At 36.0% G+C, this 23,877-nt stretch overlaps 1 protein-coding gene across 1 annotated transcript; it reads right to left on the bottom strand.

Annotated features, from left to right (window-relative positions):
* Window positions 1-1,328: 1,328 nt before the first annotated feature.
* LOC140159641 (uncharacterized) lies at window positions 1,329-6,800 on the bottom strand. Its single transcript, XM_072183136.1, has 5 exons — window positions 6,615-6,800; window positions 5,454-5,777; window positions 2,183-2,389; window positions 1,547-1,642; window positions 1,329-1,432 (listed from the first exon to the last, which is right to left on the bottom strand). Exons 1-5 carry the CDS (start codon window positions 6,670-6,672, stop codon window positions 1,329-1,331), a joined length of 789 nt encoding a protein of 262 aa, XP_072039237.1. The 5' UTR covers window positions 6,673-6,800.
* Between the last annotated feature and the right edge of the window lie 17,077 nt (window positions 6,801-23,877).

The raw sequence follows: 23,877 nt of genomic DNA, 5'->3' as shown, positions 1-23,877 counted from the left end.
AATGTACTATTACCTATAACATTAACTAAAACACCAAAGTACGCATATTTCCAAAAATCTAAATTAGCTAAAAATTTAGGACATGTTACAAAACTATATTTTCTAGAACTTTAGAAGAGTACTTTTAATATTACTTTTAATATTGGCCGGTTATTTTTCACACAGCGACGTTAACTAGGCATATCCCCATACTTTTAACGTAGGCTATTTGTAGAGGTCACGCGTCAATGGGAAAGAGCACTGTGTATTGTGTATAGGAAAACGGACAGTAACTGCAGTATGGTTGATACGATGAAGGATAAAGTACAGGTTTTTGTCACTTTTTTAGGAATCAAATTAAACGTTGATGGAAGGTGATGGAATTATTACAAGTCAGTCGCTTTTTCGGTTACATCGTTCACCTTCAGTGCTGTTTCATGTGTAGCTCAGCTACATGTAGGCTTACCTAGGTAAGAGACTGCCATAAAGTCAAAGGTCACTATAGTTGGGATACGCTAAGTACTGTAACGATCCCACTTTGTCAGGATAGTGACGAGATATCACACCACTGAAGCGAAATATATCCATCAAATTTCTCATGCAGAATTAGTTTATATGCTGAACTGATACTGGGAATCATTAGCTCATATTGATTCAGCAGATTGAGCAGAAGCGTCTGGCGGGAATTGTTGAAGTGACATTTGGGAGGAGATTTTGAGATAATTGTTAATAACCTAAATAGTTCGATTTGCGTGGTAGGCCTATACCGGCCGTGTATAATTCTAATTGCGTATAGTGCACTGAGATGATGGTAATAATAAATCTAGAAACAATGCCACATGGAACACCAAGATAGCGGTGTGTTTCTGAATCTTGCACAGCAACATCTATCTTCAAGTACCATCTATATGTGTCATATTAATAAATATCATGTTATCAATAAAAACTTAAAACCAAGCAATGCTTGTCTGTAACTTCATTTCATGTGTATTAGCGTCAACTAGGAATAATCCTTTTCACCATGATTACCACCAATCAACCAGTACTTCCCACCATCCAAAATCTCCCTATTTTGCCAGCCAACAATATCACATAATTATCAGAGATTACCCCATATGTATAATTGCAAGCATCCAACCAAGGCCAATCAATTAGATGTACATCCTTGAATCACAATTGTCATCTTAAAACCATGTCTCGCCTGTCAAATATTAAACATTTAAAGCATCTTTCAGAAGGATTATTTAATCTTCACATGAAATCATTCCTGTCCCGGTACATCCCTTTTTAAAGAGTTTTTTTTATTTATCTTATTGACATCATTTTTTTAAATGATAGCTGCATGTTCTTCACGTGACGTCCATAAATCGCGTTTCATTACACCCAGTTAGACAATCACACGTATCTGGTGCAGAACAAACTCCACCATTCATGCAGGATGAAGAACATACAGCTGATATAAAGAAAATAACCACATTCAAATAAAGGTCCATTAGATGTCTTAAAATGATCCAATGCACCAAATCGTACGTAACTAGAATCTATGGACGTCAGTTTCAACACTCACGTGTCTCACATCGTGGTCCCTGCCAACCAGTCGGACAACTACACATATTTGGTGCAAAACAATATCCGCCATTCATACAGGATGGAGAACACACAGCTAAAATGAAGAAAAGTTATGTCTTAAAATAATATCATCAGTCATCACATGTACCAAATCTTACGAAACTATAATCAAGGGACCGAAATATTTAATACATACATTTTCTATATAACAGCGGTATGTTCTCAATCCTGATCGTGATCCTTGCCAAACAGTCCGACAACTACTAACACCTATCTGGTGCAGACCAAACCCCGCCATTCATACATGATGGAGAACATACCGCATTTATGTCTTAAATTGATATCACCACCTGCATGACCTGCACCAAATCTTAAACTATAATCTATGGACGTCAGTTATATGAGTTTCAATACTCACATGTCTCACATTGTCATCCCTGCCAACCAGTCGGACAACTACACCTATTTGGTGCAGAACAAACTCGGCTATTCATATTGGATGAAGAGCATATCGCTAAAACAAAGACAATTTATGTCTTAAAATAACACCATCACCTGCACCAAATGTTAAGAAACTAGTTCCGGGTTAGTCTATTCGATAGGGTCTATAGTCCAGTAAATTATAATAACATACCACGACATACTGGAATATGATTATTCCATGTAGACACATTAGAAGTTGTAACAATGCACTGAAGTAGATTATTTCCATCTAAATAATAACCAACATGACAATAGAACGTCACATTCATCCTGACAGATACCATGGTAGGAGTAGAACCTGAAGAATCTATAAGAACACCATTCTCCAAACTTGGTACTGGGCACGTAAGTTGAAATACTGAAATTTGATTATTAAAAGAAGATTCATCATTATTAACACGAGCATCATTATAAAAATAGTGAATAGTTCCTTAGCAATTTGCAAAATTGCTAAGATCTGTTTCTGTCAAGTTCTTTCTTTAAGTTAGGCGGGCAGCCTAACTTATTTCTTTCTTTGCGTTTCTTTCTTTCTTTCTTCTTTCTCACAATTTGCTTCTTCTGCCATATCCTTGATCGGATTTCGACCAAACTCAGTCACAAGCAGTATTGGGTAGATGGCTACAAAAGTTATGGGTTTTATCAACGTCGAAGGTCATCCAGGGGTCACAGGGGTCAAAAAAGGTCATTTAACTGAAAAATGCTCCAATTGAGCTGAAATTTTAATACAATGATGCTTATGACTTTCTAAACATGTTAAAAATATTTTGATATCCATTTAAGGTCATTAAGGGGCCATAAAGGGGTCAAAGGTCAAGTTTTTCAAAATGCTCCAATTGGGCTGAAATTTAAATGCAATGATCCTTATGACATTCTAAACATTTAAAAAATATTCTAAAATCCAATTAAGGTCTTTAAGGGGTCATAAAGGGGTCAAAGGTCAAGTTTTTCAAAATGCTCCAATTGAGCTGAAATTTATATGCAATGATCCTTATGATGTTTTGAACATTTTAAAAACATTTTAAGATTCATTTAAGGTTATTAGGGGGCATTGAAGGGGTCAAAGGTCAAATTTTCAAAATGCTTCAATTGAGCTGAAATTTAAATGCAATGATCCTTATCTTATCCAGCACAGTATTGCTGCTTCATCAGATCGTCACAATCATCAGCCTAACTTACCTCGTGCCCTTGCAAAGGGCACAGTTGCTCTAGTTCTTTCTTTCTTTCTTTCTGTCAATCTTATAATGAGCCACCGTAGCCATAGCCTTTGAGTCATGTTGACCATAGTTGGTCATTAGGACCATTGGGTGGGGGGACAAATGAAACATGATCAACTTCAGGTCAAAGGTCATCCACTTCCGGTCAATGGCCAAAAACGTGATTTCACTAAAAATTCTACTTCTTCCACAAATTATACAGCACGATGATGGCACTTGGGTACATGCATCAGCTATACCCAGTGTCTAAAAGTTATTGTCCAGAATTGGGGTCAAAGGTCATTAAGGGATACTTCCGGTATATGACCAAATACCCTAAAATGCTGCTGCTGTCGCAAATATATATGGTACAACAATGTTACTTGGTCATCAGGACCAATAGCTGGTGGCACAAATGTCACGTGACCAACTCAAGGTCAAAGGTTATGGAAAGGTCATTATGGCCGAAAATGTTATTTCCTGTTATTTTTATTAAAACTGCTACTCCTTACATGAATTACACAGCAAGATGATGTCACTTGACACATGCATTAGCCTTGAGGTCAAAGGTCATGCGAAGGTCATTATGGCTGATGTGATTTTCTGTTCTGTTACTAAAAATGCTATGTCATTCCACAAATTATAATATAGCATGATGACATTACTTGTATTCATCCATTGGGGTCAAAGGTCATTGGGGTCAAAGGTCATGCAGATATTATTTCCGGTATGTAGCAAAATACCTTAGGAAGTCGCACTGTAATAGCGCATGACCAAAGTTGCACAGAAATATTTACATGAATATTGAATAATTTTTGGTCAACAAAATGATTTTACAACTATGGAAAATAATTATATGTAATAGAATTAATAATTAAAAGGCCAAATAAAAAAATAAACATGTTTCACGTACCCTCCTGCTTCCTTTTTTGAGGTTTCTTCAATTATATATTTATTCAGTTATAACTTTTCAAAAAATATATCCAGGAAGCAGAAATATTTCTATAGCCTTGCTAATATACAAGAAACACTTTTGGAAGGTTTTATGGAATTTAGAGGGGCCGGCCTATATCCTCAGAACAAAAATAAAAGAGGCCTCCTCCTTTTTCCAGGCATTATTGTGTATGCTAAAACAGCTCAAATTATGGGTATTCACACCGATTTTGCCATGAAAATATAAAATAAAAAGGCCCCTCTTCCTCATTATTATCAAAAACCCGGACTTGTTCTTATACATGTATATTCCAATGAATTACACCAAACTGCTGGACCTTTTGAACTCACATAATGCTATAGGTGAGCTAACAAATTAACCTTGCTCCCATTGTCCCTATGGTCAATTTCAAATTACAGTGCATTTCAAAAAGACCTCTCAGTAAAATCAGCATATTATACTACTGTTGGCTGTTTATATGCCTTAATACAATAATGCATGCATGCTAGATAGCTGGGCTAATTAGCTATAGGCCTAGTTAATTAGCTATTGCTAAGGTCGCGTATATGCTAGTTCACTTTATTTGTAAAACATCATTCTGGCATGTTGATGTAACACAGCCAAAACAGGTTACACAAACATTTTGATTTCTTATCAAAAAGCAAGAAGACATTTTTAAGCAATCAAATGTTTACTCTTGAATCAATAACAAATGTTAATAACAATTGAAGGCGTTGTTGTTGTTGTTGTTGTTGTTGTCGTCGTCGTCGTTGTTGTTGTTGTTGTTATTGCTGTTGTTTTACAGCGAATAAAGACACTCATACAAACTTTTATTGGTACCTGTTTTGCAAATTTACTTCTTCAGATAACAATACATTTCATTTTTCAAACACTTGGTTGATTTGGATGATCGTACAGAAGTTTTAGGGTAATCACATGACATCCGCCTGAATGTCCTTAAATAGTTTGGTCCCCTTTGGCAAGAGTGGAAACTCCTGTAGTCAAACATTACCTTCCCCTTCTTGAGCTCATTGCAGCGTTTTTGATATTTATGTTTCCCGTGCCCTTTGCATAATGTTCAGAATTGAAAACATAATGTGAAATCCAGCCTTTAGATGAGCATCATCCTAAATTTTTACAGAAAAATATATTTATCCCTAATTTTGATTTAACAAAACATATTTAAATAGCGTATCTAATGGACGCTGCCGCATCAAAAATATGGCTGGTCAAACACAGCAATACAAAAACTACGCTTAAAAAAATTATACAATACTATGAAATCCAACACTTGCAGTCATATATAGCAATTGCGAAATCCCCTCCACAAGCTTGAGTGCTGTCCCCTAAACATGGTCTATCTGGTGGATTGCAAGATTCATCATTCTGTTGGCCAAGATAATCATAATCTGTCTCTTCTTCGCCGCAGTAGCATTCCCTACTGGTTTCCAATCCAGCATACTGAATCGAGGTTGTGGGTGAGTTGAAGTCTAGACAGTAGTTGATACATTTACCAATGGTCATGTCGTCAGATTTAATCATGGTATAATCCAATACACGTATCTGGATACTGCAGTCAGTTGAACACAAATCATAGAAACAACCTAAGTAAGACATATCTGCAAATAAATTACATGTTGCAAAGCAGTTTAACTTCTTGATTTTGATTTCCTTATGAAACATGGCTAATCTTGATATGTTCAGAAGGAATACTAATCCAAGACGTTGATGAACACCTTAACTTAATCCTATAGTAAGGGTGTTAAGTCCACATCACAATCACTTATTCAAATAAATGGAATAGATTATACAGGCTGTTGCAGACAATATGTGACGTGCCATGTCAAAATTAGACACTTTCAGGCAGGATCGTAAATGGAGAAATAGCCAAAAATCTGCCCGGGTGAATTTTCATAATTAAGGTTTGTTGTGCATTTGTAATGTTATTAATGTTAAAAATATTGTCTGATAGTTTCAGACCGGAATATAACTGGTATCTTGTATTTTTGGAGACATTTTCAAGGTAATTCCTACTCTCAACATTATCAACAATATTTTTAAAGGCCGATATCTCAATTTCCAATTTAACTTACGAACTCAATATCTTCGCTTTATACGAATGTCCGATTTCATTGCAGAGCAAAATATCTTTTTATTTAGGATATGTAAAAATCCAATTGATAATCTACCCAGAAGTGTCTCCCTTCGACATGACACGTCATATATATTATACAATGCCATTTTTGCTTTGTGTTGTACTTGTGGCATATATTCACTGTAAGACATTGTACATTTCGTTCACTTATTTTGTATGGGCAATGATTTTATTCAATGTATAAGATCGTACATTTTAGCTTTAACTCTAAATTAATATGAAAATATGTATTTTAGGTGTTTCAAAGCATAACAAAAGACTTGATTGAAACTGTGTGTAGCTAAAAGTTCTACGTTCTTACCTGCGCTCGCAATTGTAATCATGAAGAGAACCAACTTCAGATTTGACACGTAACTCATGATCAACGTCTTGAAGAAGGCGACATATCAGATATTCACAACAATTCCTAAATTAAATATCGTGGCAAATACTAACTCAGAATCGTGGGATATTATTTGGTAGCATTTCAATTGTATTCCCACGTTCAATGGTGGTTCCTTACACAAAGGAATTGAATTATTAGTATGGGTCATTGATCTTAGTCTGCCAATGTTCAACAAATTTGACAAAAAAACCCAATATAGACATAGAATTTCCAACACCGTAGGAACGGTGTTGTTTGTTGTAAACAGCTTATCGTTATTTGCATTACTTCCTCATGAAATTATTGATAGTCTATTAAGGGCTGGGGTATGAACGTTTGGACAGTATTTATTTTGGGACATTAGAGCACATCAGACCTATCGAATTGCATTCTGAATACGAAGAATGTCATTCTAATATCAAATAATTTTGATTGTTTGAAATTCGCAATTTAATACACATTTTATGGCAAATCATTAAAAATTGATATTTTTGATATTTAACAGTACTCGAAGTAAACTTTATAAATCTGATGATATGTACTTAAAGTGTATGTAGGTGGGATGAAAAGCCGATGATCAATTGAAAATTTTGACCTTTCGTATTGAAGATATGGATTTTTTTTTCCAAAACACCAAAAAAATTTAGGTCTTTTGGGGAAAAAATCCATATCTTCAATATGAAAGGTCAAAATTTTCAATTGACCGTCGGCTTTTCCTCCCTGCTACATACACTTTAAGAATATATCATTAGATTTATATAATTTACTTCGAGGACTGTTATATATCAAAATGTGAAAAATATCAAATTTTTATAATTTGTCATAAAATTTGTATTATATTGTGATTTTCAAAAATGAAAATTATTTGATATCAGAAAGACATGCTTCGTATTCAGAATGCAATTGATAGGTCTGAGGTGCTCTCATGTCCCACAAAAAATACTGTCGAAATGCAATAAACGCTCATTTTAGAACCCTTAAAGCGACACTCACCTTCTTTATAAAATAATTTTTATAAAATAATTCTTATAAATAATTTACCATGTGAACATTGGATAAGCTACCCGCGGATCTGAAACCATATTAAGGGCTCACAAAGCCATCTTTTCACAGTATTTTGGGGGAACCAAAAGCAAATCAGAAACACCAAAGTGCATTCAGAATAGGCTACAAGGAATGTTCTTGTGGTATCGAATGTACGATGCGAAATCGAATAGAAGTCCCATAGAAACTAAATTATCAAGAAAGAAAGAAAGAAAGAAAAAAAGAAAAAAAAAAAAAAAGAAAAAAAAAAAAAAAAAAAGAAAAAAGAAAAAAAAAAAAAAAAAAAAAAAAAAAAAAAAAAAAAAAAAAAAAAAAAAAAAAAAAAAAAAAAAAAAAAAAAAAAAGAAAGAAAGACATCAAAACCTCGATATCTAAAACTCAGCACTATAGTAGGGGAAGCGTAGACTCACTCGCAGGAGCGGAAAATGCGAAACGCAGACATACTCTGTTACCAAAGTCAATCATTTTGACGCATTCAGGTACGTCTTTCTAAATCCAATGATGTGTACAGAAAGTGTAATTAGCTGGGATAAAAAGCCGATCATCATATGTTTAAAATATGCATGAAGTTTAAAAAACACCGAAAAACTAGTTAAAAATTAGAACAAATTATTATATTTACTGACATCAATCGTGATTTTTAGTAAAACCACATTGGAATTTTTCCTGGTCGTGTGTGTTACCTCTCTGCCAAAGGCGATAGTTTAATTTTTGGACTTCAATATTAATGATTTTTATCAAAATATTATATCGCAAAATCAAAAACATTTCATATCAGAAGGACATTCGTACACACACTACACAAAAGTAACTCCGCAAACTGTAAGTTGAACATTGATCCAATATCCTGACGATTTCACATGACGTACTGGATGGAAATGTTCTTTGCTGAAATAAGTAAGAATTATGCTACTAAATAAAATGGAATGGAAGATGGCACTATGTCTTGTGGTGCATCACGCGCCTATTCAAAACCTTACAATGACGGAAAGACGGAAATCGATTTCGATTGTGCTAATTTCTCACCTTTTCATATCTGTTTACCGTAATAAGGCACACTTTGAAGATTCGGCCTCCTCTTTACATTCAAATCCAAAATGGCCGCCAATTATCAGCTCACAGAAGTCTTTTTTTCTTCTTTCAAATGTGTCGTATAGCCTTCATATCCTTTCATAACTAGCTCTAATTAAAGCTCTTATCATGCTAAGTTGTGTGTTAAACAGTAAACCTACAAGTAATGATAATTTGACCTATTTTTGACCATCAAGTCTAAAATGTCTGTCGATTTTCAACTCGGAAATGTCTTTTTTTTAAGTCGTCGTAGAGCCTTCAAGTTGAGTTGCCCAGCAAACACAAAACGTTTTACAGACGTTTTGTTGCTAGGTTACATAAATGGTATAAAAGGTTTTAATAACGTTCTAAAACATTTTTGAAAAATAGATGCAAAACATTTTAACATTAGGCTATTAAGGAGTTGATAAAATATTTGGCAAAAATGTTTGCCAAAACTTACAATAACATGTTGACAACATTTTAATCATAATTTTATTGCAGTGTTTTATCATTATAAAACATTTTTAAAACGTTTTTATGACCTTCATAAAAAATTTTTGAAAAATAGATGCAAAACATTTTAACATAATGTTATTAAAGAGTTGGCAAAATATTTTGCAAAAATGTTTGCCAAAACTTACAATAACATGTTGACAACATTTTAATCATAATTTTGTTGCAGTGTTTTTTCATTATAAAACATTTTTAAAACGTTTTTATGACCTTCATAATAACCCGACATTTAAATCTTATCATAACGTTTTGTGTAAAATCAAAACACGCTTATAACATTTTTAACAAATTTCATATTTCTGATTGATTTTTAAAACACACAACACAGCGTCATCATCGTGTCAGAAATTGCCATGATAATAGGGCGAACCACTAGTTGTTCAACAGCACGGCATGGCGATTTTGTTCCGCCGTGATATAATAGCTTCGAGAAAGAGGCCGAGTACTCCAGGCAAAGAATAACAAATCACCTGTATCTATACGAACACCACCTATACGATAGATATAGATAACGTTTCTTTTCCGCTACACATAATACGCATGCGCTGCTGCTGAAACCACGATCTGCGCATGCTCATTATCCTCTTTACCTGTAAAAAAGTTTTTTTCAAATAGCAAAAATAACGAAATATATTCAAGGATTTGAGATTTTATCATATCAATAGTAAATACACCAGCATAGCCCTATGTAGCTAGGAAGTGGTCGGGTCACACAATTCATATCAATCCACCTACATGTATATCTGCTTCGGGAATGCGAGTCGATTCGGACTATTGTCATTGAGTCATTAATTCTAGAGAGACTGTGTAAATACAAGCTTTATTGTTCGACATTCAACTATAGAATAATAAATTTTGCCTGGATATTTTGAAAGGCAACTCACACAGCTGAATTCATTACAGCGCTAAGCTGTAGCGAATAATTTTTAGCCGGATTTTTTAGGAGTTATTTTGTGACCCTCGGCAGCTGGCGGAGCATTTATAGACCGGTTCATTTCAAAATAATTATTAACCTGATGTAGACGATGTGCACAAGTGTTTTTGGTGCTTTCCAGCTAAGTCTTACGCCTAACCCTGCCATATAGATGCAATGGAGATGGGTTGAAATCATTCAAAGGACGTACTTTTCAAACATTCTTATGTAAATGACACCTCAAACTTACTACTAAATACAACAACTAAAATTATTGACACCAAAGACTTTGTAACATGATCTCAAAGCGGAAGCCATTTTTATAATATGGAAATGAGACATACCAACATAGTATTATATTTTCATTGAAAGATTGGTTTTTAGAATTGTCAAAAATTTGCTTCTTGTATAATTAGAAAAAGTGAGCACAATTAATCATTAAATTATTGATTATAAGGAAAAGCAGAGTGTCAAGGTAAATTTGCCATAGTTAAAATGCAGTGCGCTTGAACAGTATACTTGTGTGCGCTCGGCCGAATAGTATAGTATGCATGTAGGAATGCAATGAATAAGGGAGCTGTCTTTTTTTCTTCGGAAGGGGTGGGTCATGAATATACTGGGGTGTCATAGAATTTTGAGACCAAAAATAGGGGGGGTTATAATTGTTAACACCCAAAATAGGGGGGTTAAAGAATTATTAAGGGCTGGTGACTCAAAATTGTCTTTATCTTAACAATCAAAATGGTGCGCACAATCTTTAATCATATAATGCAAAATTTGTGTTGCTCGCTCCGCGCGCCTAATTTCCGTTTACAATCTAAATTTTAACGCGCTCCGCTAACTTTCTTCACTCAAAACTTCATGTTTTGGCGCGCTCTGTGCCTTAGTGCCAGCAATGAATAATTTGTCTAGAGTGTGTAAGCGGAAAGGGGGGGTCATAAAAATGTTCGATCCAAGATAGGGGATCGTAAAAAATTAAGCCCGCGAAAGGGAGAAGTCATAAAAAATTGACTCTGGTCACCGACATATTCATAACCCCCCCCGAAGAAAATGATATCCCCAAATATTGAAATAGACAACAGCCATCTTTGACTGTTATTTTCATCCAATCACCACTTCCGTGCAACTTTCTTCCGTAAACGTACCTGATACCTTGCAGAAACCGATTTTACCCTTTGGCAAAAATTCTATATGCATCTGGACATTTTGTGGACTAAAGTCTCTTTGTCTCTGTCATTCCGCCATTGTGAGCACCGGAATAGGCACTTAATGTCACCACAAGGGACACCTTTTATCCCATTTATTAGCCTAATCTTGGGAATGACCACGGAAAGAAACAAACATCCTTTACTGATCAAGCAATCAGTACCTCATAACCACATAATCACCACTGTTATAACTTTGGTATATTCACGTAAGGTCCTTTAGCATGTTTAGCAGCACTTTGAACAGCAATTACACGCGGAGGAACAGGCACTTGCAATTTCTTTTGACACTTAGCATCAGAGACGCTTTGTTTCTCAGGTATCTCATATATTTCATCCTGGTCTTTGTCAGCGTCGTTACCATGTCCCTTCTCATATATAACACTTTCTATAACATATTCTGCTTCATTTTGCCGAGAGGACGCATCTGGACTCAGATAATCGCTATCCGAATCCAGCTCGTCTGGATTCGTGATTCCTTGGTAAACGGAGTCTGGTTGTCGTGATGTTACATCTAATCCTATGTCTAACATCTAATCCTTTCCGTTTCTGAACCAACATTTTGGTAGTCAGGGATTTCGTTGTGAAGATTGGTAGCACTTCTTGTCTCCAGGTTGGTAGAATCGGGTGTCTGGTTGTTGGTACCAGATTTACGTCGACTGAAAAGAAACGTTTCAATGATCGTTAGTGATGATAATAAAAACAATTATTACAAAACTTGGGTGCCAATATCATTACTTCCACTATCCACCATCCACTACCTCCACTACTTCCACCTACACAAATACCACCACCATCATTAATACCAACACCGGCATCACTTCCCAGCAACACCATCACATACACGGTTGTTTGATGTGATTATTTATTGCCTTTTCTAACAAAACGTCATATAATATTCAGTTCTAGACCTTAATAATACCAACAGCTATCACACTACTGAACTGTATATACACATATATTTTGTAGCAATTTTCGTTTCTAAATCAAATTATTCACTTATACAAGTGTCTACTCCTTGTAAACATGCAAACAAGATTTAAGTTAAATATCGCCACCATTGTTCAACTTTTGTTTAAAATGACTCAGTTTTACATGCCATCAAACAACCGTGCGTAAATACCAGCACAATAAACAACAATAACACCACCTCCAACACCAATACCATCACCTACAAAACGGACGCCATCAATAGCAACACAAACGCAACCACCACCAGGAGGCCTACTGATAGACGCACTAGGCGTGCAAGTATGCAAGAGCAGCTGCAGGTAGTATACCACTATTCAGATGCAAAATAAAATTCAGGTTGGTTACCATGAAACAATAACTTACTGATAGAGATGTATGATCATGATGGTCACAAACAAGACAAATATTAAAACAGCAATTGATAAACCCGTGATGATTCCTGAATGAAAATCAGAGTAAGGTGCGACTCAGCAAGGTTTTCAAAACTTAATGCAACCAGATTATTTTATTTGTCACAATGTTAGAATAATAAAGATTTTTTTTAATTCGCGATGTAAAAATATCACCAATTACAATTCTTGTTATCTTCTATCACCACTTTTATTTCTGTAAGAGAAGCAAGCAGAAATATGATCCTGAATCTTATATCTGGTTATCCTGTTACACTTTGACGTAAACTTATTTATAGCTCAGTGGTATAGAGTGCTGGTGCTCAGTCCCGGAGGTTTCAGATTCAATTCCTGGTAACAATTGATTTTTCTCTCCTTGGACAGAGAAGACCATTATTTAGGATCAGAGAATGCAACATTGTTTTTACGTACGTTAATACGGTGTTAAATATTGCTAGTCTCGGTTCCAAACTGGATTGTGCTCATTCGTCACGAAGGAGAACAAGGCGCCTGGAACAAAGGCTATAAGCTGCTATAATATCTGATATAGGTCAATAGAGGGCATAGTGATTGAAACATAATGGTTAGCGCAGGCTACCGAGTCTCTGCGTAATTCAAACAGCACGCTTTTGATTTTGACTAAAAACCAAGGATAACATGCAGCTTAAACTTAATTGTATTTTTGTGCTCCCCAAATATTATAGTTGCCCAAAAACATATATTTTGGTAGATTAAGGATCGCTACATCAATATTTCATGACTTTACTTTCAAAATGAGACTTTTTCGTCCTGAAAATTGGGCGCGTTGCATGAACTTCGACATGAGGTAAAATCAGCATATATTTCAACGTAGCACCTGCGTTTTATTCCACGTTGGAATCCAAAATGTGAAATCACAATGTCATTTTTTATACGCAAAGTATCACACACATTTCAATGGGCAATCTCTGCGTATGGACATATCGCGTATAAATTTAGTTAAGTTTTAACACATCCCTCCACCTTTATTATAATGATTTGTTACAAAAAACAGACGTTTTATTGCTAGGTTACATAAATGGTATAAAAGGTTTTAATAACGTACTAAAACATTTTAAAAAAATAGATGCAAAACATTTTAACATTATGCTATTAAGGAGTTGACTAAATATTTGGCAAAAATGTTTGCCAAAACTTACAATAACATGTTGACAACATTTTAATCATAATTTTATTGCAGTGTTTTATCATTATAAAACATTTTTAAAACGTTTTTATGACCTTCATAAAACATTTTTGAAAAATAGATGCAAAACATTTTAACATAATGTTATTAAAGAGTTGGCAAAACATTTTGCAAAAATGTTTTCCAAAACTTACAATAACATGTTGACAACATTTTAATCATAATTTTGTTGCAGTGTTTTTTCATTATAAAACATTTTTAAAACGTTTTTATGACCTTCATAATAACCCGACATTTAAATCTTATCATAACGTTTTGTGTAAAATCAAAACACGCTTATAACATTTTTAACAAATTTCATATTTCTGATTGATTTTTCAAACACACAACACAGCGTCATCATCGTGTCAGAAATTGCCATGATAATAGGGCGAACCACTAGTTGTTCAACAGCACGGCATGGCGATTTTGTTCCGCCGTGATATAATAGCTTCGAGAAAGAGGCCGAGTACTCCAGGCAAAGAATAACAAATCACCTGTATCTATACGAACACCACCTATACGATAGATATAGATAACGTTTCTTTTCCACTACACATAATACGCATGCGCTGCTGCTGAAACCACGATCTGCGCATGCTCATTATCCTCTTTACCTGTAAAAAGTTTTTTTCAAATAGCAAAAATAACGAAATATATTCAAGGATTTGAGATTTTATTATATCAATAGTAAATACACCAGCATAGCCCTATGTAGCTAGGAAGTGGTCGGGTCACACAATTCATATCAATCCACCTACATGTATATCTGCTTCGGGAATGCGAGTCGATTCGGACTATTGTCATTGAGTCATTAATTCTAGAGAGACTGTGTAAATACAAGCTTTATTGTTCGACATTTAACTATAGAATAATAAATTTTGCCTGGATATTTTGAAAGGCAACTCACACAGCTGAATTCATTACATCGCTAAGCTGTAGCGAATAATTTTTAGCCGGATTTTTTAGCCAATGAAATTACAATACCAATCGCTTACCGCGCACGGAGTTATTTTGTGACCCTCGGCAGCTGGCGGAGCATTTATAGACCGGTTCGTTTCACTGCCTATACAAAATAATTATTTACCTGGTGTTGACGCTGTGCACAAGTGTTTTTGGTGCTTTCCAGCTAAGTCTTACGCCTAACCCTGCCATATAGATGCAATGGAGATGGGTTGAAATCATTCAAAGGACGTACTTTTCAAACATTCTTATGTAAATGACACCTCAAACTTACTACTAAATACAACAACTAAAATTATTGACACCAAAGACTTTGTAACATGATCTCAAAGCGGAAGCCATTTTTATAATATGGAAATGAGACATACCAACATAGTATTATATTTTCATTGAAAGATTGGTTTTTAGAATTGTCAAAAATTTGCTTCTTGTATAATTAGAAAAAGTGTGCACAATTAATCATTAAATTATTGATTATAAGGAAAAGCAGAGTGTCAAGGTAAATTTGCCATAGTTAAAATGCAGTGCGCTTGAACAGTATACTTGTGTGCGCTCGGCCGAATAGTATAGTATGCATGTAGGAATGCAATGAATAAGGGAGCTGTCTTTTTCTTCGGAAGGGGGTGGGTCATGAATATACTGGGGGGTCATAGAATTTTGAGACCAAAAATAGGGGGGGGTTATAATTGTTAACACCCAAAATAGGGGGGTTAAAGAATTATTAAGGGCTGGTGACTCAAAATTGTCTTTATCTTAACAATCAAAATGGTGCGCACAATCTTTAATCATATAATGCAAAATTTGTGTTGCTCGCTCCGCGCGCCTAATTTCCGTTTACAATCTAAATTTTAACGCGCTCCGCTAACTTTCTTCACTCAAAACTTCATGTTTTGGCGCGCTCTGTGCCTTAGTGCCAGCAATGAATAATTTGTCTAGAGTGTGTAAGCGGAAAGGGGGTCATAAAAATGTTCGATCCAAGATAGGGGATCGTAAAAAATTAAGCCCGCGAAAGGGAGAGTCATAAAAAATTAACTCTGGTCACCGACATATTCATACCCCCCCGAAGAAAATGATATCCCCCAAATATTGAAATAGACAACAGCCATCTTTGACTGTTATTTTCATCCAATCACCACTTCCGTGCAACCTTCTTCCGTAAACGTACCTGATACCTTGCAGAAACCGATTTTACCCTTTGGCAAAAATTCTATAGGCATCTGGACATTTTGTGGACTAACGTTTCTTTGTCTCTGTCTTTCCGCCATTGTGAGCACCGGAATAGGCACTTGATGTCACCGCAAGGGACACCTTTTATCCCATTTATTAGCCTAATCTTGGAAATAACCACGGAAAGAAACAAACATCCTTTACTGATCAAGCAATCAGTACCTCATAACCACATAATCACCACTGTTATAACTTTGTTATATTCACGTAAGGTCCTTTAGCATGTTTAGCAGCACTTTGAACAGCAATTACACGCGGAGGAACAGGCATTTGCAATTTCTTTTGACACTCAGCATCAGAGACGCTTTGTTTCTCAGGTATATCATATATTTCATCCTGGTCTTTGTCAGTGTCGTTACCATGCCCCTTCTCATATATAACACTTTCTATAACATATTCTGCTTCACTTTGCCGAGAGGAAGCATCTGGACTCAGATAATCGCTATCCGAATCCAGCTCGTCTGGATTCGTCACTCCTTGGTAAACGGATTCTGGTTGTCGTGATGTTACATCTAATCCTATGTAGGTTTCCGTTTCTGAACTAACATTCTGGTAGTCAGGGATTTCGTTCTGAAGATTTGTAGTACTTCTTGTCTCCGGGTTGGTGGAATCGGGTGTCTGGTTGTTTGTACCAGATTTACGTCGACTGAAAAGATACGTTTTAATGATCGTTAGTGATGATAATAAAAACAATTATTACAAATTCAGGTGCCAATATCACTACTTCCACCATCCACAACCTACACCAATTCCACCAACACCAAAACCAACACCTTGAATAAATTCATCAGGTCTGTAGATTATCCATAATATAAAGAATTTCATCTGATCAAGACCAGTCAAAACTTACGTTTTTCTGGACGTTTCATCAACCATCGGTTGACTTCATCAGCAGTGTTGCTGTTTTGAAGTGCTGTGTGATATATATATATAGAACTGGCAACTCTAGAAGTTGGAGCAGCATCAACCCCTGTGTCAAAGCTCCTAAACAGAGATGAGGGGGCCTACCATATTTCACATCTGTACGATCATGTGTTACATAAGAACTTTGACACAGGGGTATATCCGATAAATCCGCCTGATATAACTACCACCATGAGCACTACTGATAGACGTAGGCCTACTATAACACTATTCAGATGCAAAATAAAGTTCAGGTTGGTTACCATGAATGTATGATCATGATGGTCACAAACAAGACAACTATTAAAACAGCAATTGATAAACCCGTGATGATTCCTGAATGAAAAGAGTAAGATGCGACTTTTGAAAACATAATGCAACCTGGTTATTTTATTTGTCACGATGTTAGAATAATAAAGAATATTTTAAATTCGCGATGTTAAAATATCACCAATTACAATTATTGTTATCTTCTATCACCACTTTTATTTCTGTAAGAGAAGCAAGCAGAAATATGATCCTGAATCTTATATCTGGTTATCCTGTTACACTTTGACGTAAACTTATTTATAGCTCAGTGGTATAGAGTGCTGGTGCTCAGTCCCGGAGGTTTCAGATTCAATTCCTGGTAACAATTGATTTTTCTCTCCTTGGACAGGGAAGACCATTATTTAGGATCAGAGAATGCAGTATTGTTTTATTAAAAGTTACGACTTAACCTACTATTACATTGTATTTCTGTTTCTAATCATGATTCAAATTGAATGAAGTTATTCATTAATCGAATACCTATTTGATTAGTAGATCCGCTGTCTCCCTGAGCTATAGTGTTGAGAGTACTCGAAGTTCTGACAAGTTGATTAAATAAATTAAATTGCTTATCATGTTTTTAGCAATTGCCTTGTTTCTTCAAATTTCAAATCTGAGACAGTGATCATCATCTACTCTGAAAGGACAAAGTCTGTTGTAATCCTCGATATAAGATTTTTGGTGTCGGTTCCTGGAGAACTGACACCTTCTAATACAGGTTTGACGGTCATGTGACAAATCGAATCTGTGACGTCAATATTGATATCGATATCAATTAGGCTGTTCCAGTTAAATTACATACCCATTGGCCATTGGCTGTTCCATTTAATTTACATACGCCCTCTGAAATAATGGCCCCAAAATAGCTGTTCCATTTAATTTATTTACTCCCTCTGAAATGGCTTTTCCATTTAATTTACATACTCCCTCTGGAATAGATTTCCCCTAATTATTATATTATTATTATTATTATTATTATTATTATTATTATTATTATTATTATTATTATTATTATTATTAACGGCATTTATAAAGCGCCTTTACTAAAGGACAAAGCGCTGTACAAAACAAAGCAACCTTAAGAAATAAAACATTTTTAAAACAATCAAAACCTTTAAAATACACACATAGCAAATTAAAGAAATAGTACAAAGCAATGATTACCATCCTAAAATAAATACCAAAATGAAAACAGAAACCTTATATAATGTACAGAAGTAAAAAACTATTATGAAACATAACTGATATACGCTAAAAACCATTTCTAAACATTAGGCAAATACACTTTAAAAACCAGGAAAATCAGCAAGGAGGCGGTGAAATTACTGATGGATATAAATAGGTTTTGAATTGTTTTTTAAAGGCACAAACAGAGTTGCATATATACGCAATGATGTAGGGATGGAGTTCCATAGTCTTGGTGCAGCTACCCGAAATGCATTGTCGCCATAGGTGCGACGAGTACGTGGAATTTGGAGGAGGTGTTTATTTTCAGACCGAAGATTAGATCTGACAGGTGAGTAATATGCGAGAGTGTTAGTGAGGTATGAAGGACCGAGCGCGGTTTTCATCAAGTGCTTTCAAGATGTCAGACTTAACACAGAACAAAGCCGTTTCCGTGCTATGTAATGCTCTGTAAGCGGACTGGAAATCTTCAACCAGACAATTTGACTCAAGGTGATCTTTAATATGAGCGCAAACAATTTTTTCAATGAACTTGGACTTGTAGTTGATGTTAGATACCGGACGAAAGTTCTTGAGGACGTTTTTGTCCAGAGTTGCCTCCTTGAGTTTAGAGGGAAAAACACCACTGTCAAGTGACTTGTTAATGACAGCTGTAAGTGAATCAACCAAGATATCAAGGTTATCTAAACACTCATTGGAATCGTGTCCAGAGAACAGAACTTATTAGCAGCAGAAGCTACCATTTTTTTAACTTTCTTTTAATCAAATTGCATATTGTGAACTTCATTCTATCAAATTGCATAGCTTCACTGTGAAAGAGAGAATTTTTTTACGTTTTTTTTACTTTAAAAAAATTAAAAATTTTGTGTCAGTTTTGGTTTGGGTCCGAATCGACCTGCTTCCATGCTGAATAGCAGAAAATGGGGAAAAATTACGTAATTTTACAAGGCAAAAAGCAATTTTTCTAGGCAATGTTGACATGGTGCCTTCGCGAAAGAAAGTTTCCTACTATAAAGACTTAACTTTTGAGATGGTTGTCTATGTTTGAAGGGGCAAAATTAACAATAAGGCGCCCGGTTATACCGCCGCGTTCAGCAAGTCATCATCACGACACTTGTAAACAAACCTGCTCAAGTTTATTTTGACATATGACGTCAGACGCGATAAAGTCTTTTTTAAAAGACTTTCTGTCTTGATAATATCGAATGATAGAATTCGCCATCTTCGTCCTGTGAAAAAAATTGAAGAATAAGCTAGAATAGAAGGCTGACGCTGCGCCAAAACACGTATGTAAGTGTATAATTATTTAATGATAAATGAACTACCACTAAATGTTCCTGTCAGTTCTGCAGTGCAAAACTTCTCATGCAATTCCATCTTTAACATTACATCAAATAATAATTACATTATAAATTGTAACTGACACCAATTTCTTTCAGGAATATCTTATTTTAATTGCCTTTTGCTGAATGCAGACAAAGAGAAGAGAAATGATAAAATCGGGGTAAAACATTGGTTATTATATAGATATAGCATGACTAGTATTATTAGTAAATTGATGGTCTTTTCAAATACTCATAGAAAGAGGACTCAACATGCTCAAAGAGCAGCCGCAGCTGAACCATAGTCCCCTGAGGTACGGTGGTTTTTACAACCATCTTTAGATTTTCTGCAGACAAAGAGAATTTGATAAATGAAAAAATCGGGGTAAAACATTGGTTATTATATAAATAAAGCATGACTAGTATATTAGTAAATTGATATGGTCTTTTCAAATACTCCTAGAAAAGGGGCAATTGAGGACTCAACATGCTCAAAGAGCAGCCGCAGCTGAACCCTAGTCCACTGAGGTACGGTGGTTTTTACAACCATCTTTTGATTTTCTGTATTAAACACCCTATTATTTTGGTTGCAAAGTTTAGCCATGGGTCTTCTCTATCTAGTAATACCAATATAAGTATCACTAGGTTTTTCGATCGATGAACCTGGTTTCTCGATTCGAAAACCCAAGTATCCTGATCAATTTGAGAAGCAACGGTTTTAGTAAACCTTGCTTTCTCGACCAAGAAACCTGGTTTCGTAAAACCAGGTTTTTCAAAAACCTAATTTATCAAATTTGATAAACCAGATTTATCGATTCGAGAAGCAAGGTTTTGATAAACCTAGTTTATCGGCCGAGAAACCAGGTTTTTCACAAACCTAGTTGATCGAATTTGATAAACCGAGTTTCTCGATTTGAAAAAACCGGGTTTATCGATTCGAGAAGCAACGTTTTTGATAAACCTAGTTTATCGCCCGAGAAACCTGGTTTTGCGATAGAAAAACCAAGTTTTTCAAAAGCTTAGTTTCTCGATTTGATAAACCTGTGTTTTTTCTTATATTGAGCAATATACCTGAAGTATGCACGTATTTTGCACAATGAAAGAGAAAAACATGGTTTCGCTGAACTGAGATAAACCCTACAAGCTCAAAGTATGACAGTACGATATGGCCGACTACTGAGGAATGAGAGGTTTTCTTATATCTGCAGACTGGTCTCTTCCACTCCAATCTGATGACCCAGAAGCTTGCAGCAACATCACCAATGTTATCAGTGATGCAGTGGAGATTTTCATACCAGCAAAGCTTGTTTTCAAGAAGACTGTTGACAAGATATGGTTTGATGACCACTGCAAACGATAAAGCTAATGGTCCTGATGAAATCCCTGTCCTGAAGGATTGCAGCGCAGAACTTGCAAGACCACTTAGTCTGCTGTTTGAGCTACCTGACAGATCGGTCCATCAAAATTGTCTGATCTTGTCAGTACTTCCTCCATCTTTTGTTCTCTGTCTTCATTGATGACCTGGGGGATAAGTGTAAAGACCAGCTCTACATCTACGCAGATGATTCCACCTTGTTTTGTGAGATTATATTTAGAAACAACCTGAGGTCGTTACTGCAAGTCTAAACAGAGACCTGAAGAAAACGAGTATCAGTCTACGGTTTGAGCTTTGCTTCTCCAAGGGAGTTTTCCCAAACCAATGGAAGACTGCATCTGCCATTCCTATTCACAAAAGAGATTCGAAGCCTAATCCATCTATGTACCGCTCCTATCTCTCTGCTCTGTATCATCAGCAATGGCATGGAGGCTGTTGTACAGAAGAAACTTCAGAAGTACCTCTTTGGAAACCAACTGATATCAGAGAGACAGTTTTGATTTAGGCCACATCACAGTGCCATTGACATCCTTACCAATCTAACCCAAGAGTGGTCCAACTCCCCAGACAGAGGCAACGAAGTTCGCCTGATTACCATGGATATCAAAGGAGCATTTGACAAAGTCTGGCATAATGTCCTTTTCTAGAAACTCACGGCAAAGGTGTATATGGCAAGCTGCTTTTATTAGGAGCTACCTGACATATCGTTCCATCAAAATTGTCTGATCTGGGCAGTCATCCTCCAGTACTTCCTCCATCTTTTGTTCTCTGTCTTCATTGATGACCTGGGTGAGTAACTGATGAGTGTGAAAACCAACTCTACCTCTACGGAGATGATTCCACCTTGTTTTGTGAGATTATATCTAGAGAAAACCCGAGGTCGTTACTGCAAGTTTTAGATCTCAAAAAATGAGGATCTCGGAAGACAGATGGAAGGTGACTTTCAAGCCATCGAAATTTAAGGCAATTGCAATATCAAGAAAGAGGAATCCATCCAAGCTAGATCTTCTGTTTTGAACAACCAGACTGGCTGAGAAAGAGGATCTGGAGATCCTGGGAGTCACAGTCGACAGTAAACTGACCTAGACAAAGCACATTTCTAATGTCTCATCCAGAGCTGGACAGACGCTGGGCACTCTGAGGAGATAAGCAAATAAACTTGATGTCAGAGGAAGAGCAACCATTTACAAGGCTTAAAGCATGAACTTAAGACATTCGATGGAACTAAGTAATGGCGATTATGGCAACAGAAGAAAGCTCATATTTTTCTCATAATCCCAGTGAAAATTTAGGCCCAAATTATATTCTGTTTAGATGTTATGAATGAAAAAGTGATAGCCTCATCCCCAATTGTGGTATACCACACATACCGTTCTATGGGCCACTGTGAAACTCATGTTTACTTCTTATGTCAAAGTGTCTAGTGCAATTTACCTCAAAACTTGGGAAATTGGCTATTTTGGTACAGGTCTCAATGTGAGGTACAAAACACAATACGAACAAATCTGACCACCTACCCTTAATAATAGTTGGAGACTGGAGTGATATTTAATATTTACCTGTCCGTTCGTAAGTAAAACTGCACTCTGCTCTACTTCCTTGTCCATCTGAAACAGTAACTAATATCTGGTTCGTCCCAGTTTGTAAATTAGACAACACGTGGAACATTTGACCATATGGGATACTACCAAGAAACTGGTCACCAATGCTGGCATCTGGATTGGTATAGGTATAGAGAACAGCATTGGTATTCGGGAAGCCTGTAATTATTGGTCTGGTAAAATTGATTTCATCTGCCGTACTAGGGGCAACATATGGACAGGTAACATGCTGACCGGCTGCGAATAAAGATACAGTTAATACAGACAAGTGTGAGGTGTTTTGTTTTCAGTTAGTAGAATACATTTGGCATCCATTAAATAATATAATCAACTGGAACTGCATTATCTGGATTGGTTTTGTGATATTTAGTATAATGATTTACAAGTTTTGCTAGATCGAGTAATGTAATACAGTACAGCAATTATCGACTCCTGTATATTCGATATTCGGGAAAAGCTGTTTATTAACCCGAACTCCCGCTCTGCTCTTTGCCTAAGTGGAAGGAAAGAAGGAAGTAAGGAAGGGAGAAGGAAGGTGACGAGAAACGTTGTTTTCCCCGAACGGGATTTGACCCACCATGCCCACCGATCCTTGTGGGATGCATGGTTTTGCACTTGCTCCGCGATCCGTGCTGTATTGTTTAGTATAGTCTACGAGTGTTAGGGTTAATTAAGGCCTACTTGTATTGTTTTGTATGGTTAATTATTATAAACCCCCTGTCTGCTTTTTGCCTAAATGGAAGGAAAGAAGGAAGGAATCAAGAAAAAAGATGAAGAGAACAGTTATTTTTCCCGCCCGGGATTTGACCCACTGACCCCACGGGTACCAACCAGCAGAACGGCTCTGGCAAGCCACTTGTGTGAACGTGTTCCGGCCAACGTTTTCGTGCCTGATAATGTAGTTTAACGTGATTACGCAATCAGATGGGATGCATGGTCTTGCAGTCGCTTCGTGTTGTATTGTTTGTATGGTCTAGGGGCGTTAGTTTTAACCGTAAACAGTAAATACCACAAAATGCCAT

The sequence above is a fragment of the Amphiura filiformis genome, chromosome 8 (assembly GCF_039555335.1).
Source record: "Amphiura filiformis chromosome 8, Afil_fr2py, whole genome shotgun sequence".
Taxonomy (NCBI): Eukaryota; Metazoa; Echinodermata; class Ophiuroidea; order Amphilepidida; family Amphiuridae; genus Amphiura; species Amphiura filiformis.
Note: the sequence above shows the minus strand (reverse complement) of the source record. Positions and strands in the feature narration are given on the sequence as shown.